The sequence below is a fragment of the Corvus moneduloides genome, chromosome 4 (assembly GCF_009650955.1).
Source record: "Corvus moneduloides isolate bCorMon1 chromosome 4, bCorMon1.pri, whole genome shotgun sequence".
Classification (NCBI taxonomy): Eukaryota; Metazoa; Chordata; class Aves; order Passeriformes; family Corvidae; genus Corvus; species Corvus moneduloides.
Genome location: NC_045479.1, coordinates 64,264,055 through 64,282,596, shown reverse-complemented (window position 1 = coordinate 64,282,596; position 18,542 = coordinate 64,264,055). Strand labels below are relative to the sequence as shown.

Here is an 18,542-nt window from a genome sequence, read left to right as displayed (position 1 = left end):
GATTACAGCATGAAGATAGGTGGGCTGAGAGGTAGCCTCACCCTAAACCTAGTTTCTGGGCCTCTATGCACAGACCCTTTTATCTTGAACCCTAAAAATCACGGTATTGTAAGCTCTGCTGTTACAATCTGTGTGGCGTCATGGTGTTTATATGAGTCTCTCCAAGAGAACAGGGATGAGGTCATGGGCTCTGTGCTAGTTAATATCAAGGGTAGCAAAGCAGAGATCCTCTTCCAGAGCATAAACAAAGAAAGGAGAATGTGGCATCAGGTCCAATGTTGCATTTGACCTTGAGTCTCCAGACAGTTCATAAAGCAGCACTAAACTTCTCCAAACCTTGGCCAATTCACATGATTCGCAGCCAGATTTTCTGGTCCTGACCTCCCTGCTGTGTTGTGGTTCACTGCAATTAATCCTAGCCCACTGTTACGGCTTTCCTTTGTGACTGAGCAAATGCTGAATCTTAAAAAAATGCTGAACATTTTTATTACCATCGATTTTATCACTTGTTTGGATGAACATAATGACTTAAGGCAAGGAATGTAACAATTCTTCTTCCAGCTTTTTAATATTTGATTTGGACACAGACATTAATAGAGTGCTATGAAGACACACAGTAGTATAGAATACTGTCTCTGGGAAAGAAATTTTCAGGAACATTCATGCCACTTTAAATATTTTTGCCATTGATAATCTGAATTTACATGTTGCATGGTAACCAAACTGTATGCACTGATAATTTGTAGGAGAAGTATGCCATATTTTTATCTGGATCATATAATAAACATTCATGAGCTATTTTATGATTTTTCCTTATCATCATCATCAAAGAAAAAACATTGTTTCTTATTACAAAGTTAAAGTAATGGCTCCCATATTGCTGAGATAGCACAGATACAGGTTAATTACAAGTGTACTAAAACCTTTTAGAAACACACGGGTAATAATAATGTGGTTGAGTTTCAACAATATATTTTGTGAGACAATTATTCTTGATATGTCATTTATTTAGTTTTGAAACTAGCAATACTTAGTAGGAGGGAGTGGTTCCTTTCCAGGATATAAAAATATATTTTTTTCTTAGATATTACGTAGGTTTTAGTGCTTTTTGAAGGTTAATGTTGGGACAGAGCTCTTGACAATGGTTTGTCACTTTGTCTTTCAGAGTAATTCTCCTATAACAACAATGAAGATTTCATCTAAAAAGGTAAGGAAAAGTGGAATGCCTGCTTAGTGCTTACTAACTGAGAAGCAAATTGACTCAGATATTAGAATATCGATTCTTGTGGAGCACACTAAATACGGGCAAATTTTCCATAATGAATATGGAAAACTTGACTGAAGTTTGCAGGAGCTGTTTACATGCCCTTCGGCCACTAAGATAAAACAATTTCTATTCATTATGTATCATTTTGAATTCACTGAAAGTGTCAAATTTTTTGTTGTTTTGTTTGACAATTAAGGAATCAAAAAAATACTAAAAGAGGAAATTCATCCTCCCTGGTTTTTTTTCTCTGAGTCCTAAATAGAAATTTTTCCTTGGAAGTCTGTCTGATCAATGTAAAAAGGCCGTGTTGGGGCTGTTGGGTCCATGGTGCAATTGTGCAGGTTTGTTTATTAGTAATAAACAATTACAATAAGAATGATGAAAGCAGCTGAAAGGATTATTGCTGAAATGTTTAACACACAAGCTAAAAATGTGTATTTTCTGATTTTGCAAGCAAGACATTGCTCAATATTTTACAAAGCTACTACTAAGTAAATATTTTTCCCTAACTTGAATTCAATATGCTTTGTCATTTTTATGACAAGAAGATCAAAGGAATTTCAAGGGATTTTGTGCAATATTAATTTATATTTTAAGAATGATTGTTTTTGAGTAAAACAGTAATTTTGGCCAAGACTTTGGTAATGATCTACTCACTTTGAACTTCTCTTGCAAAAGCTCTGATGTGTTGTGAAAGTTCTCTTGGCTTATTTTTCCAGGTATATAAGGCTATCAGAATCTGGCCCTAAGCCTCAACATAATCTCTAGGTTTTACATCTTGGAAATGTATGCACTGGAGGATCCAACTAGGAACTCTCCATAATATTTATTAAACTGACTATGTGCAGAGAAAATACTTAGTTCAAAGGCTTGAGCCAATAATCCTTACTGAATAAGAACCAAGTTCTCAAATCTGAGAAATATTAACTCAGCCTGTCTGCCCTAGAACAGAACACTGACACTCAATGTCCAAAAAGCCATTAACCTTCCCCAGTGTTTCTAGGTGTTTTCTAGCAGGAAGGTGAAAACAATAGAGGCCTGTTCACCTGGGAGATTTCTGTTGATCTTGACTTTATATTTGTGGCTCCCCTCTTGGTCTTGGGTTAATTCCAAAATTAATTGAAATGTTTTTTGGGTGTGTTAGCCAGGTCTGGGGTGAAACTCCTCCACATCTGAAATAAATCTTTTCCATTCCTCCTGCAGCAACAGTTGTATGTGAGCTCAGATGAAGGGGTCACCCAGGTTTCCTTGCATCGCTGCCACATCTACGGCACTGCCTGTGCTGACTGCTGCCTAGCCCGAGATCCATACTGCGCCTGGGATGGCAACTCCTGCTCCAGGTTTTATCCTACAGGAAAAAGGTGAGCAGTATTAAGCAGTCTGGTGAAGCTTGCAAGGGAAGATCGCTTTTTTTCTGCTGTGTAGCCTGGAGTGTTGTGATGGAGAAGTGGGATGTCATTCCTTTTGTGAGCATGTACAAACAATACCTCCACAGCTATTGTGCTTGGAATTATTCATCACTTAGGACTGAATGCTGCAAGAGTGTATGGTAAAGAGCATGGCTTTTCATATTTAAAGTAATGGATGGGAGAAAAAAGAAAAGGAAAAAAATGGTTCTTAATCATAAATATTAATCCTTCTGTCTCATGCACACAAAATCAGTGAGACATTTGTTCCCTTCATTTAAATTCAATTACTTACTATGGATGTAATTATGATAGCCCTAAATAGAGCAAAAGATCTCTCAGGCTGTCTGAGGAATAAACCCATTCATACTTTTTTGTTCCTCATTTGCTCCTAAGTGAGAAGAATTATTTTCAGGAGAATTTTAGGCAAATGTGATTTCCATGTAATGCCTGTGGATTTGGGTTTTTTGACACGAGGCTTATTAAAGCAGACAGGGAAAGCAATTTGTTTAATTTACAAGAGAACTAATAGTCCATCTCTTAATCTTATGTAAAACAGGAGTCTCTTTCCTCCCAAGGGAAATATTTAATAGCAGAAGGCTGTAGTGAGCTTTTGTCTTAATAAGATTTCACTTCATATACAAACAAAGCTGCAGAATACACAATGAAGCGTTACTGCAGAGGAGACAAACCTTTCAGCTGTATGCTCTCTACAACTACCTGGAAGGAGGTTGTAGCCAGCTGGGGGTTGGACTCTTCTCCCTGGTGACAAGCAAGAGGACAAGAGGAAACAGCCTCAAATTGTGCCAGAAGAGGTTTAGACTGCATATTCTAGAGTCATAGAATCAAAAAATGTGCTGAGTCAAAAAGGACCCACCAGGATCATTGAGTCCAACTCCTGGCCCTGCACAGGACACCCCAAGAATCACACCATGTTCCTGAGAGAACTGTCCAAACACTTCTTGAAGGTTTGGTGCTGTGATCACTTCCCTGGGGAGCCTGTTCCAGTGTCCAACTACCCTCTGGGTGAAGAATATTTTCTTGATATCCTGCCTAAACCTGTGGCTGTGCTTAGTGCCTGTACCTGAGCTGCAGGTGCAGAAGGCCATATATAGTCACTGAGTTTTACTCCTGTACCCTCATAGAGGGAGACAGTTGATAGAAACAGGCAAAGCTTGGATCTGCTGGTAATAATGTCATCCCCCGGGATTAAAGACAATTGTTTTTGTTATTGCAAAGTTTTCTTGACTCATTCCTTACTTGAGATTACAAGTTAAAGCCCAAACTGGGCACGTAGCAATTGGTAAAGTACATGGGGTTGTTAACTGCTTTCATTCAGAGTATTCAGCCACCAGTCTGGAAACTCACTGTTTTCTTCCATGGAACAAAGATCAGAAGACAGGGGGAGGAAAGAAAAGAAAAATCTTCAAGTCTCAGGCCACCTAACTCCTACACTAACATAGCTGCCAAAAGGAGCAGTCAGGTACACCCAGCCTGTGCAGTTTCCAGTTTGCCATCCCCATTATATACACCTACCCAGGGTTATTTCCACTGGGGCTTACTTTCATGCTGATATTTTGTTTGCAATTTGCTCTTTATGTCAAACCAAAATAAACACCTCAAGCTGTATGGAAAAAAGTCTGCTTTTCATATGTGAAGGAAATGAGTTGTCCGTTTATCTAACAAGACAGATTATGAAGAAGAAAACATTGGTAATTAGAACCAAAGCCCATTGTCTAGACAACAGTTTCTGCTGTATGCATTTGCTTGTTTGCTTCTTTTGACACTTCTGTCTCCTGTGAATTACTGTAGCTCCTCATGCAACATCGATTTACTCCAAAACACCTTATAGTATTTTTATTTTCTAACCACCACTTTTTTTTTTTAAATAAATATCTAACTGCTAAGTTTACATTCTCAGAACTGCTTAATGCAAGCAACATGACATTTCTGACAGTGTGGAGCAGGTCTTGGTAGCACAAGAACTCTGACATTCACTCAGAAATTCTTCATTGTCTCCTTTGACTCATGTAAATGGTTCACAAGGGTTAAGACCCCAAGGCATAAAATGCAATATTTCTGATGGTTAACATAAAAACTATACTTGGAATTTCAAGAATTACTCCTTTGAATCATCACCTTTCAAATATTTCCTTTTCAAACGATGCAGTGAAGGATTGGGTGACAGGGGATTATGAGCACTATTACTGGGTGTTTGTGCACTACCTAGTACAATGTGGCCATAGATGTCCCTTCACTCAGTAGTACTGGAGCTCCAGGGGCTTTTTATGGTTTCTGATCCTCAAGTCCTTAGTGCATGGTTCAGAATACAGCTCCTAAATATTCCAACAGTGTCCATTTGCAACAATATATCATCAAAATTTTTTTTCTTGAACTTGATAAATACTGAACAACCTTACACAATATTTAGCAAAGAAAATAATATATCTCAATAATAAAAACATTTGTGTACCAGCTTTTCATGCACGGAATTCTGTGAGCTATGACCTCCTAGCTGAGGAGGACTGAAATGCCAGTATTCCCAGTCCCAGTAATTTCCCCAGAAAATTGCTTTAGAATCATGATTTTCCACCTGTCATCCAGATAGTATAACAAAGTCCCCATTTAGAAGTATCCTGATACTTGGTGAGTTTTATTATATTTTGCAAATACTCACATCCCTTCGAATAGAGGACAGAATAGAATCATAGCTCTCCACCATTCTGGGTGAATACATCAGTCACTCTGCTGCCAAGGTGGCTGCAGGCACCAAAAAAAAGGTGCTCGCTAAAATGGAGGAGGGAACATGCCTTTTATCAAAATTTTTTGCTGGTGCATTAGATATGAGCACTATGAATCTTATGCATCTCATTCTTAGCTGCTTGCCTTTATGAAGAGTTCCAGCTGGGGTTTCTGGCTTTGAATGCCAGGTGTTATGAGAATGAGCAGTCGTCTCCTTCATGTATCACCTCTGATCCTTCCATCCCTATACCTCCACTGCACAACTGCTTTACCTACAAAAACTGCAACCATTTTATAAGCTTCAACAAACTGATTCTTCATCTAAACAATATCTTCACTCCAGCAAGCCTGCCAAGAGTAAAGCACACACACAGTAGGTCATGAACTATCCTTAACATTTGATCTAGAAAAAATAGAAAGACACAAATCCACAAATAAAAAAGTGGTTCTTTTCAGTGTAGCTGTTTTAGAATAACATTTTGTTTTTACAAAATATTGCAGGAGGAGCCGTAGACAAGACGTGAGACATGGAAACCCTCTGACTCAGTGCCGAGGTTTCAACCTGAAAGGTACTATAATTTAGAGATCCTCATGCTATATAAAGATCACTTGGCTTTCCTTTACATGATTCATTGTAACTGATGTTATCTGTATGGTTTACTGGTAAAGCATGGTTATTTTCCAAGTCTGAGTTTTGTTTTGATTTGGTTTCAGCATCTTTCTTTGCAATTACATGAAACTTGCACATATATGATAAAATGATGAGCTCTGAAATGCATAGTTCAGCATACTTGAATTGGGAAGCTGACACTGTTGACTAGAAAAAGGTACAGTTAATTTGAGGACTTCTCTACTTCTATTTCTCTTCAGTCTTTATTAATGCCTTTTCGTTCATTTAAGCTTTGGGCCTCAGAAGTTCCCATACTGAGTTTTGGAGCACACCTTTCAGCAAACAGCAGGATCTAGGACTGTCTTTTGAGTTATGATTATTCCCTTCTTCCTTTATGTAGGAAAAAAAAACGTATTCCAAATTTCTTTATGAAGTCTCTTATTTCCAGCTGTGCAACAGTTTAGTCAGCCTGACATGGAACAGGTGGCCAGGGGAGCCAAGACTCTGCCCTCCCAGCTACCATTTTCTCCAGAGTGATGGACACCAGTCAAATATGCCCAAAGTCATAGTAAGACTAAACAGATATATGAAGGCACCTCAATCCTCTTCAATTCTATACATGTCTGAGCTAGGCAGTGGCAATGTATGCCATCAGACCAAGGACACACATCAGAGTATTATGCTCCTTTCACCTCTATTTACGAGCCTGAATTCTAAAGTTAATTTTCATCTGTACCACCTGGAGACCAAATAGTAGAGCTGATCGTGAATTTTTATATTGTTTTTTTCCTAATCAAAGAATAATACTTTAAGAGTTACATTTAAAAGGTTTTGTTAATAATAATTCTACTGAAACAGTCTCCACTGGTTGTTGGAAGAATCTCCTGGATCAAAAAAGATCACAGCACGCTGGGTGTAGATCCCTCTGCTTAAATGAGCCTTTCCCCATGAGTCAGTATTAGCTAATTTCTATGAAGCTGAAGAGCTTGAACAGGTAATTCCAAGAGATGACCCCAGTGTTAGAGAATACACCTGAGCTCTGAGAAATCCATGTTGAAGCAACTTGAGCTGCATGTCTTCCCCTGCAGGCATGTGCTGAGACCTTCCACCCATTGTCTGTCCCAAGGGTGGGTGTCTCCTCCTTCCATGTGGAAAATGTGAGAATGTCAGCTGTCTGCATTCTGGCCTGAGGGGAAACAATTGTTTCAACCTTGACTGGCTTGTGAAACAGGTTTCTTGTTTTTCAACCACTTTTTTAATGTGGATGTATTTATAGGTTTATGTGTTTTAGCATCTTTGTAAAGGAAGTTTTGGTGCCAGCAGGGGGATATAGCATAAGTAGGGCAGTTGTTTCCCCAATGGAAAAAAAAGATAAAGAGCAATTTAGACCCTTGCAAAATATAATTAGAGCCATTTATAGCAAAATTACTATGTTTGGGGAAAAAATGAAATCTACCTAAAGGACAAAAGACCAGACAGTCAAGCAAAGCCACGGAATCTTCCAAGCTCATAGAGAAACGAAATGCTGAATTGAAGTCTTTAAACATTGTAGACCTCTTAGCATGTATAAACTCAAGATTTTTGGCACATTGTTATTTTTAAGTAAATCATCAAGAATCTTGTATGACTGCTTTTCATGTCTGTTTAATACCATTATATTTGTGTTAGCCCTTATAGCCATTACAGAAATGCATTTTGAATGCAAAGTATTTCCACATTATTCTCCTAAAAGTTAGAATTTGTTTTGGTACAACTTCCTAAATGTGCTGAAGGACTAGAACCAGGCAAAGTCTCCTTCCTTCAGAAGAATGGATTTCAATTTCACATATCAGTTGATGAAAGAAGCTGAAAAGAATGGGAGTTAAAGTAGAGTCTGAGGAAAACCAGTCTTAGGACTGTGCAAAAACAGTCAGATTTTAGACATGTAGACCTCTAGGTATTTGCAATTCTCATATTATTTGGTATCCATTATTCCTTTCTCAAAAAACCAAAAAAATTATATTTCATATATGAGGCAAGTTCTTAAATCTGGAGGCGCTTTTTTTTCAGAACAAATACTATGATTTGGGCCAAGCAATAAGCATCCAGAAGTTCCTACTGGTGACTGCCAATTATTCATCTGTCGAGACTATAAAGGGACACAACAAGTCTAAGTGATGACATATGCTTAGCACTTGCCCAGGTGTTGCTGGAGTGCTATAAATCTGTCTTTCTCTCTGTTGCTGGCCTGTCTACATATTCATCACATTTCAGGTTGAGAGCCAAGTCCCTTCCTTGTGTTGGAAGAGAAGCAGAGGAGCAGGAGCCCAGCCTGCCCTCTCTCCTCCCTGGGATGCTGCAAGCAGCTGGAGTAGCTGGAGCCCTCTTTAGGGCATGATGCTTTATTTTGGTCATACAACCATGTTGCTCCAACTCATAAATGGTGAAGTGTGAAGAAATATATTAAATCCTTCATTCTCTTTTGGAGTAGTAAAGAATGAGACAATTTCACAGAAAAATATCCCTGAGCTCAGTTACCCCATCAGCAAAGTTTACCAGCCTATAGGTGTCCTAATTTCTCAGAACAGACCATGTCACTCTGAAAATTGGTATTTCAAACTGAATGGATTTCCTCACATATTATTTAATTTCTTTGAATTTTTTTCCCAAAAATTAATTATTTTTGGCAAATATCAGAATCAGGCGTACTTCATTTAATCTATATTTCAAACAGTTTTGTGTTTTCTTAATCAAATCACCATTCAAAATATCCTGAACGGTTTTTTTTTTTCTTTCTTTCTAGCATACAGAAATGCTGCAGAAATAGTTCAGTATGGAGTAAAAAACAACACCACCTTTCTGGAATGCACACCTAAATCTCCTCAGGCTTCTATTAAATGGCTGCTACAGAAAGACAATGACAGGAGGAAAGAGGTGAGTCATGTGAGCAGGAGCTCTGGAGGATTCTCAGTCAGGAGAATCACATTCCCTCCCCAGACAGAGGCGAGGGACAGTTTGTGTTTTTATCAGGGTGTCTGGCTACAGTGAAGCTGGAGAATTTGTGTGGATGCAGGACAGTGACCAGCATTTACTCATATGAGTAAGTGCAGACTTTCAGTACAGCCGGGACTTCACCCTCAGCCCCAGTGATTTCTGTCAGACCAGAACAGCTATCAGAAAATTAAAGAATCTTTGCTTCACACCTTACTAATTGCAAACTGAATGTTTGCAGCACTCAGAACTTCTTATTGATCTAAAGGAAATAGGCACACTACAATAACATGTATAAAGTTCAGGAAGAAGTCAGCATGCAGTAGATCCTCTGTGCTATTGAAGGGATAAAGGCAAAAGTGGGAGAAATGTGAAAGGTTTCTTTAGCAAAAAACTAGTCCAGGCTAACACGCATTGACAAAAGCATTTCCTCACCATGGTGCAATCACATTTTCCATTACTGCACTCTCTAAGGCTCTCAAGTTTCAGCACTGTAACATACAGTATGATTGTTTATGGGGAATGTGCCTTCCTTAAGTAATGTAAAAGGGGAAAAAAATCCATTTCAAATCCAAGGCACTTACTATATGAATAAAAAGAAACATCTTTCAAAAGGAACTTTTAAGTAATGTGGTGTCTGTTGATAGGTTATAAATACTGAAAAAGCATTATTCTCCTATCAGGCCATTTTCCAAAAACAGAGGGGACTCACAAATGTCTCACTGAGTTTTCTCACTATTCAAAGACTCAAGCCATGTCTTGGCAATAGGTGCAGTTCTTTAATCCATTGCTTCAGCAGAACATCTCCCTTTTTTGTTCTTATGTTCAGTATCTGTATTAGAATCAATGCAGTTTCAAAGTACAATGGGCAGACTAAAGCAATCAAAGCGTTAGTTTTCAAGCTCTCAGATTTCTGGAAATCTTCCACAATTTCTACAAAAGTTTACAATAGCAGAATACTGTAATAAGTAAATTAGTGCCCAAGAGAACCAAGTATAATGCAAAGTCCAGTAGCAAAATAGAAAAACCATTCAGAAAAATACCAGCAGTGGTTTCGTTTCAGGATGGATTGAACTAGCAATTTTTAATTAACACTGATAGGCAAAGGGACATCTGCATATTCATTTATAATTGGATGATAACAAGCTGTGGTAACTTGCTTCCTTCAGATGATGTGGTCATCTCCTGGGATAGTAGAGTCCAAAGCCAGAAAGGAAATAGGAGAACACCAGTGCTCCTGGTTAACAGAAAGCCAAGTCCCACTTGAGACCACTGTGATGATAATATTTATACAAGGCTATAGACTCTGCAGAGCAGATAGAGTTCTTCAGCAGGAACCTGCTCAAAGTCAAAATATTTAACCAGAAGCCACCTTGAGTCCAATGCCAAATTAGCCTCCCTGGTCTTGCACCTTTCCCCCACTGAGTCTCAGCAGCAATTTCTGATGCTAAGAGAGATACTCTCAGGCATGCAACAGGGCAAATAAAAGTTCTTTTCTTCAACTCTATTATTTGAACATTACAAAACCTCTTATTTCATGTGGTTTCCAGATTTTCATCTTTGTCTTCATCCTGATCAAATTTATTCTAACATAAGAAATAAAAATAGTTAAGTCATTTTCTTTAGCAACATTTGCCTTTCTTGAGGTAAGCTCTCTCCTAACAGTAGCAATATTGGTGGTCTCTTGAAGATAAATATATAAAAATATAATAACTTTAAGAAAGTCATGTTTGAAGTGAGACTCAGCAAAAGGTCCAATACTCTCTTGTTCCATAGCCCTCCCTAAAAAGTTCCCCTGCCTTTTTGGTCTCTAGGTCAAGCTGAACGAGAGGATCATAGCAACTGCACATGGGCTCCTCATCCGCTCTGTGCAGGACAGCGACCGGGGACTTTACCACTGCATCGCAACAGAGAACAGCTTCAAGCAGACCCTGGCAAAGATCAATTTCAAAGTGCTGGATTCAGAGATGGTGGCTGTCATGACTGATAAGTGGTCCCCTTGGACCTGGGCCAGCTCGGTACGAGCGCTGCAGTTCCACCCCAAGGACTTTGTGGGGGCTTTCAGCCACTCCGAAATGCAGATGATTAACCAGTACTGCAAAGACAGCAGGCAGGCAGGTCACCAGAGGGAAGAATCCCAGAAGATGAGAGGGGACTACAGCAAACTAAAGGCCCTCATCAATAGCAGAAAAAGTAGAAATAGAAGGAATCAATTACCTGGATCTTAATCTTATTTTATAGTAATAGATATTTTTGTCCTCAGTGTAGGGGGCTTATATTTGTCTATTGAGAACAAATTTGTGCAAATCTGATAAAAAATTAAATGAAAATCCAGAAAGCCTCATAAAAGGTCTGTTTCCCAATTAAATGCAGTGTAACCTAACTAAAGAAAACAACTCAGAGCATTTTCTTTACTAGATGCTTAATGACTCTAGGCTGGGCTCTGTCCTAGAAGCAGCGCTGGTTATTCATCTTAAACCAGATTCACATTTAACACCTCAGTATTTAATTCCAGATGAATAGACATTTTTACAAAATCAGTGCATTGCCTTGCAACTCTGGAATTGTACCAACTAGACTGGTAGTGAAAGAATCCGGGTTAAGATGCATGCTCAAAGTAGGATGGTACTAAGATTTCCTTGCACTGCATTTAAGAACATGAGTTTCTTCTTGTTTACTGCTCAATATTGGGTTTACAGCTTTCACTCATCGATCAAATCATGTGAATGCATGCAGATAGGAAGCAAGTAAAGTGTAGTAGAAATGGTTCATTCTCAAAGGTCAAATGAAGGAACAAACAGAAGAAAAACAAAGAATTTATCAGAGTAAGCACTGATTATTGTGCATAGTATGAGTTGTAATAAATTAATGAGTTTTGGAATGTAACTTAAAATATCTCTTCTCATACTGATTTGTATTAAAATAGAGTGTCCTATAACACTACATAGCTTTATAAGCGGCACAAAGGTAACATGAGAATGTTCATTATACATACAATTTTGAAAAACACCTAAGTGACTTGGGTATTTTAGCTACTTTTCAAAGGATTGCACTCCAATTTCTTTTCAAAGGACAGAATGTAGATACACTGTATAATACTTATTCAGAAACAAAAAATATAGATTATCTTTATTCTGTTCCATGATTAAATTGGAGCTGGTCTATAATGTGGAAACAAGTCATAAGTGTCATTGAGAATTTTAAAACATTATTTTTTCAACTGTTTTCTCAAAGTTGCAGGTATTTTAACTAGAATTTTCTAATAAAACCATTCCCATTTTCCAGTCTTTCTACCCTTTTTCTTTTCGATGTTATTTTCCCAATTTGCTCCAATTTTCAGTTCTCTGCTGAAAAGCAGATCAGGAAAAGAAAAGAAAAAAAAAAAAAGAATGAGGGAAAAACAAAACTGAAAAATGGGTTTGGGTCAAAAACCAAAAAGTATCACTTGAGAGGCATATTCAAACAGAAATCTTTTGTTTAAGAAGCAGCTGTCAGGTCTAATGAAGCAAGTTTTGCTGAAAATTGGGGGAGTATGCACCAAGCCATCCTCCGAAAAGCAATCACTTTTTTTTTTTGAGCAGCACTAATGCCAAAAAGAGGGACAGATCATCAATCCTTTTACTGTGTAAGAGTGTTCTGGAAGCCAATGAGTCTGTTCGAAACAGTAACAGGGATTAAAAACTTATGAGCACCTTAGAAAAATCACAATTATTTATGACATTAATCAAAAATATAAACTGATGTTCAGCTCAAAAAAAGCTATGTTAAGTTAAAATTCAGCTTCTATTAGAATACTCTGGGAGTAACTCTACAGGGCATGGGGGAACACTTCTGGGTTTGTGCCTGTGTGAATTAAATCTAGAGCAATGGACGTAAGTGAATTCAATCTAGTGCAGTGGAGGTAACGCTGATATTTACCTGCCATTAGTTGGATTGTCACTTTATCACCACCTCATGAAGGATAGCTGGGAAATGAGCCCTGATCACACCATTTAAGCAGTTTCTAAATCCCTTTGATGCTGGTGGGAGCTCTTTGAATTTAATTTGTGTGCTTACTGCTTGCATGGCAGGGCCAGCCTGCTCATATATTGCCATCTAGTTAAGTGTTCTCCTTACTCAAGGCCTAAATGCATATTTCTGCAATAGTTAGCTGTTGATAACTAAGGTCCTTCTTATGGAAACCATCAGGAAACTTTCTCTGACTTCCATGAGATTGAATTTGGCCCCAAGCGTTGGCAAAGCAAATTCTAGAGGAATCTGGCTGCTTTTTTTTTTTTTTTTTTTTTTTTTTCTCCCTGAGTATGACTGGCTTCTGAAGTGTGTAAGTGACAAACCAAAAATTGGGTGCCATGAAATAGAACTACCTCCTGGAATGACACTAGTGGATATTCTCTGTATGCTGCCATGCTCTTCCTATCTCCCCAGCAGATTCACTGCAGTTAGTGTGATACTAACGTCTATTGTGAGGATCATAATTGCTTCCAGATGGAATACAGCGATTAATAGGTATTTCAGGGTACAATTTGCCCTTTAAGTGGTTAGGTACAGTGATATTTTAATAGGGCCCCATTAGGCCTCAGAAATTACAGTTACACTGTTTTCTAATAGAATATTGGCAATAAGGGATTCCATTAAAAAAATCTGCATAGCTCAGAGTTTCATATGATTATAAAATAATATTTTTAAAGCTGCTTCATATACCATTATTATGGTATGACTGTTTAAGGGATTATACTTAAACTAACATTTTTCCTGCTGCATGAGAACTCCAGTATATAAATATAATAAGCTTCTGTCAGTGTGTAACCGGTCCAAGCTTCCATGCTTTAGGAGCCTTCCCGCATGTATAGAGAAGTCAGGAGCCAGATGCTCAGCTGGTATAAACTTCCTTGCTGTCCATGTAGCTACTGGGGTTGATACCAGCTGAGTGTTTGGCCTTAAATGTACAGAATAGACAAACTGCAATTTTTGTTTAAAGTAGCTCCTCTACTGTAGGTAACACCAAAACTTAAGACTGTAATATTATTTGTGCTATTTAATACTTCCTATTTTGAGGATTACTAAATAATGTATATAATTTTATTCCTTAAAATAATGCAAAAGTAAAATGATTTCTAGGCATAATTTCACCAAATGTAAAGATATGTTCTCTGCCAAGAACTTCACTGTGTACTGCTATTTTTATTTTTGCTTTTTATTTTGTGTAGTTTGTAAAGTTTGCTGAAATCTTGACCTAACATTGTGTTCTTTGCAATTGTTGTTACTGTAGATATGCGTGTTTCATTAAGAAAATCTTGGTTTTAAAAGTGTAGGTATGTGTATAAGTTCCTAGCATGATGAAACTGTCATGACAGTGAATATGCATCATATAGTGTGTAAGAAAGAACAAAATGTAGTTTAATATAGTGCTATTTAATTGAATATCTAAAATGCCCGACAAAATAAAGTGTGTTGCAACATCTTAAAAATTTGTTGGTTTCCCCCTTATGGATGTGCATAAAAAAAAGGATCTTTTTTTGTTTGTTTATTTTTAAAAAGAACCTGGAAAACAGTTCTATAGATTTTCTAAATAAGTTCAAGAAAATATTTGGAGCATCAGCTATTGTAGCTGGTCAGTTCCAAGCCCTGCTCTGGACTGAACCCCCAGTCACAGAGATATCAAGGAACTCATGAGGAGTCAGAGATTAATTCTTTCAGAAATCATCCCATATAAGCATCTTGTGAAAAAGCAGGTTAACTTTTATTCATCATAAAAAAGGAGAAGAAAAAAATTTGTTTTCTCCTAGGAGCATAAAGTAAATCAGAAATGTCTGACTAAAAAAGGGGAATGAAGCGTAAATGCTTTTTGCTTTTATTACACTGAGGCCAAAAAAAAAACCAAAACAAAGAAAAAAAACACCAAAAAGAAAAGACAAAAGCACATTCTGTGAAATCCTGATTCTCTCAGCTGAGACTCCTGGCCTTCTTCAGACATCTCTGCAGGGAGGACAGGCTGCTGGGGCTGCACCACAGGGAGTCACAGATCTCTCCCAGTTTCCTGGGTTGTGCTTGGAGTGAAATAACCTGCCTGACACCTACAGTATGCTCCTTTTTCCTGCAGCTATCATCCAAGCAGTGTTACTGCTGCTCTTCTTACTGGCTGTTTTTCCAGATGGGTTTTAACAAGAAAGCATAGGTCCTCCTCAGTTCTTTGGGATAATAATTGAAAATTAAATGTCACAAATACTGACCTTCACAACAAGGTTCTGAATCGTTAAACACGGATTTTGATTTCCCAGATAGATATGTTGCTGTAAGGCTTTATGAGGTGTGAGTGGATAAGATGACCTCACTCCAGGATTTCTGTGCTGGCTGGTTCCTAGATGTGCTGATGTTGGATAGTTACCTGCTCAGCACTCAGACCAATCTGGGTCAGAAGCTGAGTTTTCAAGCACTCCCATATGCTGTAGGAAATGTTTGGATAAGGTTCCAAAACAGATGGACATTTACAGAGTTTTATACTCTGAGAAAGCTTTCCCATGTCTGATCCTCTGTCCATCCTGCTCAATTGTCTGTTGCTGATCTTCTTCCCTGACTTTTTTTGCCCTCTCCTGCAGGGTTCAGCACTTAGGGTTTTGATTCCTTGGCTCTGAGCAGTGGCAAAAGACATGGGACTTCTCTGGACATCAGATGTGAGAATTCTGAGGGTCTGACACTTCTCCCTTGTCTTTCAAATGTCTGTTAAATCACTTCTCTTTTCCTCCATTGGGAGCTACTGCTTTTTCTAAGGTCTCCCTTCTGGTGGCAAGACATTTCTAAGGCTTCTCTTTGAGTAAATGCAGGATGCAGAACTCAGGCACTTCTTCACAGGACTGAGCAGTGTGAAGCTCAGGTTCCTCCAGGCAGCCACAGAAGCGCAGGGGCAACCAGTGAAAAATGTTGCCTGCACGGGAGGGACTGCCAACACTGGTGTGACTCCCAATGCTACCAGATTATTGTTGCCTCTGGAATTAATTGTTGCCTCTGGAATTAATTGTTGCCTCCAGAATTAAGTCAGCAGATGTAATTCTGTGGTGCAGGCTGTAAGAAAACAGGTTGCGGTATTGTGACTTTTGCCTAAAGCAATGGGCTGGGTCTCAGGAGACCAGAGCTTCTTTACCCTTTGCACTGCAAGTGGTTTGCTAAGCCCTTCTCATGGCACCCCAAGGTGCTCTGGGGAGAAGTGACTTTGTGTGCTATGAGGCCAAGTAAAACTACACACAGATACTCAGCAGCAGGTCCTAGACATATGTGCATACATACAGCTACCTGCATACAGAGGAGCTTTTCTTTCCATGCAGTACTTACCTTTCTTTAACATTAGTGTATGTCCTTTTCTTTTTCCACGTGGGCAGAATCAGTCCTCACAGTCCCAAGACATCAACAGCTTGTAGGTATTGCAGTTACCATCTCTAAGAGCATTTTAAAGACATAATCAGTAAACAAAAGCTCTTCTATTCACTCTCCTTTCTAACTTACCTTGTTCTGTACTATCTCAACAAGAATTTCCTTTTAGCATCAGGAGGACTAGCACAGTGTAAGTAATAAAAATGTGCCATCATTTAGCATGTCTAATCTAAACTAAAGACTGAGATTTAAAGATGCTTTGGCTTTCTGAACACTCCAAGAAGCAAATTCAACACAGCTGGCTCAGCAGTCAACAAATAATTACTCTACAGTGATAGACTGTCCTGTATCCTAGGACTCATTATTGGATTCCATATACGGCTTTACAAAGCAAACAGCATTTGTGTATTCTTAGCACTCTATCAGCTTCATTATTCCTGATTTGAATGCCTTATAAACGAACAGCCTCATGCGCTGGCCTTATAAATGAACCTCAATGTTTGCTGAGCTCCACGTTCAAGACAGTTTAGGCCAACGGATTTCAACATATCCAGCATTTTATAGAGACATATATTTTTTTCCAAAGGATTTTAGGGGAAAAAAAAAGTCAAATTAAAAAATGGCCATTATTGTTGTCTATGGTAAATGAGAGCTGATAAAAAAGATTGTTTTCTAGCTTGTACAGCAACATGCAGCATGGGGAAAGAATAAAAAAAAATACATTTGCTTAACCTTAGGTTCACAACCCTTTGGAGAGCTGCTGTTCCTTGGCTCTTTGCAGTAGTCTTTTTTCCAGTATCTGTCCTCCCTGCCTGCATTTCAAAGGCCCCTAAGAGCAAAGCAGTTTATATTTTTTCAAGCTGACAACTTAGGATATGATGTCCAGGGCATGCTTTCAGGCTTTTTGTATAATAAGACCTCAGTAAAAGCTGTATTACATACAGTTTTGCCTATGATATCTTCCCAAGAAATTTCATTAGCTGATTCAATATTTGGAAAAAAAACTTGTCATATCTGTAAGTCTTTGCTCAAAATGACTGAGAGAGAAGAACAAGACCCCAGAAATAAACAGGAATGGAACATGCCATGGTCCTTACATGAACACTGTGAACATTTCCTCACAACTGCATGTTGTTATATGATAGAAAAATACTGTTCTTAAATTAGCCTTGAAAGCCCAATTTTCCCATGGGTCAAAGCTCACCAAGCCTAAGATCCCTTCACTGCTCACAATGAGATTCCAGTTGAGCCCTTTCAATAGCCCCCCCTCTATTTTGGTTAAAAATTAAGCCATTTCCGCCTTCAAAAGCTCTTCTTCTTCTACGGTTCTACTCCTCCTCCTCTGTATGGACTCCTCTTTATTCCTTTTCCTTTCCTCAGCCGAATTCACGCTAATAACCCCACTTTAATTTAACTGTTTTCATTACAACCACTTTTCACACCAATACTCTGAAATACATTGCCTATTATAATCTTCAAAAGATGCTGCACTTTATTTGCTTCATCAAGTTTCTTTGCCTTGTAGTGTCAGTCAGGAAACAAAATACAAGAAATATAAAACACCTCCAAGGTGTTTGTAGCTTTTAAGCTTAAGAACTAGGCCTGTAACTAGACTACTAGCTACATGTATATGCTCACACTGAAGAAACATTAAAATAATATTTTGTTCTGTTTTTTTCAGCACTAAATTCATGTTGCAGAGTGTTCTTTATTCCACACCTGACACTAAAAGTACCCTAGCTAAAGGACTTTGTTTTGGAGAACTTGACATAAAGCAAAGGACATAGATAAAAAATATCAATAGATTATGTTATACAGATCTATTTTTCAGATTGCCAGTCTTAAACACCTTCAGTTAAATTACCTGTAGGATAAATTATTTTGTAACTCAGTTACAATAATAAAAATAATATTCCATGCTACCCAAAACAGTGAGAACAAAAATTGTTCCTAAGGCTGCTTTCTTTGGAGGGAAAGATTAAAAGCCTTTTCCACAAAAGAGGAAGATGACTTTTATTATTACAGCAACAAATCTAGGTGCCTCCTTCACAGATATGGGGCAAAAGGGAGCTTTTTCCCTTTTGCAAGTTTTCTAAGGATTAGAAAGATTAGTGATATTTACCTATGTATGGGTTTTCCTATGCATGGATCTGTCCTGTGCTGTGCCTTCCACCTAGCGATG

The 18,542-nt window shown here is 38.2% G+C and overlaps 1 protein-coding gene across 4 annotated transcripts in view; it reads left to right on the top strand.

The window, feature by feature from the left end:
- Positions 1-14,463, top strand: part of SEMA3C (semaphorin 3C) — a 117,993-nt gene extending 103,530 nt beyond the window's left edge. For all 4 annotated transcript variants that reach the window (XM_032106441.1, XM_032106443.1, XM_032106442.1 and 1 more), the window contains 5 exons: positions 1,166-1,207; positions 2,471-2,628; positions 5,917-5,984; positions 8,808-8,938; positions 10,810-14,463. In XM_032106441.1, the coding sequence (XP_031962332.1) occupies positions 1,166-1,207; positions 2,471-2,628; positions 5,917-5,984; positions 8,808-8,938; positions 10,810-11,223 (813 nt within the window). In that variant the 3' untranslated portion in view covers positions 11,224-14,463. The remainder of the gene's footprint in view (positions 1-1,165; positions 1,208-2,470; positions 2,629-5,916; positions 5,985-8,807; positions 8,939-10,809) is intronic.
- The last annotated feature ends 4,079 nt before the right edge of the window (positions 14,464-18,542 follow it).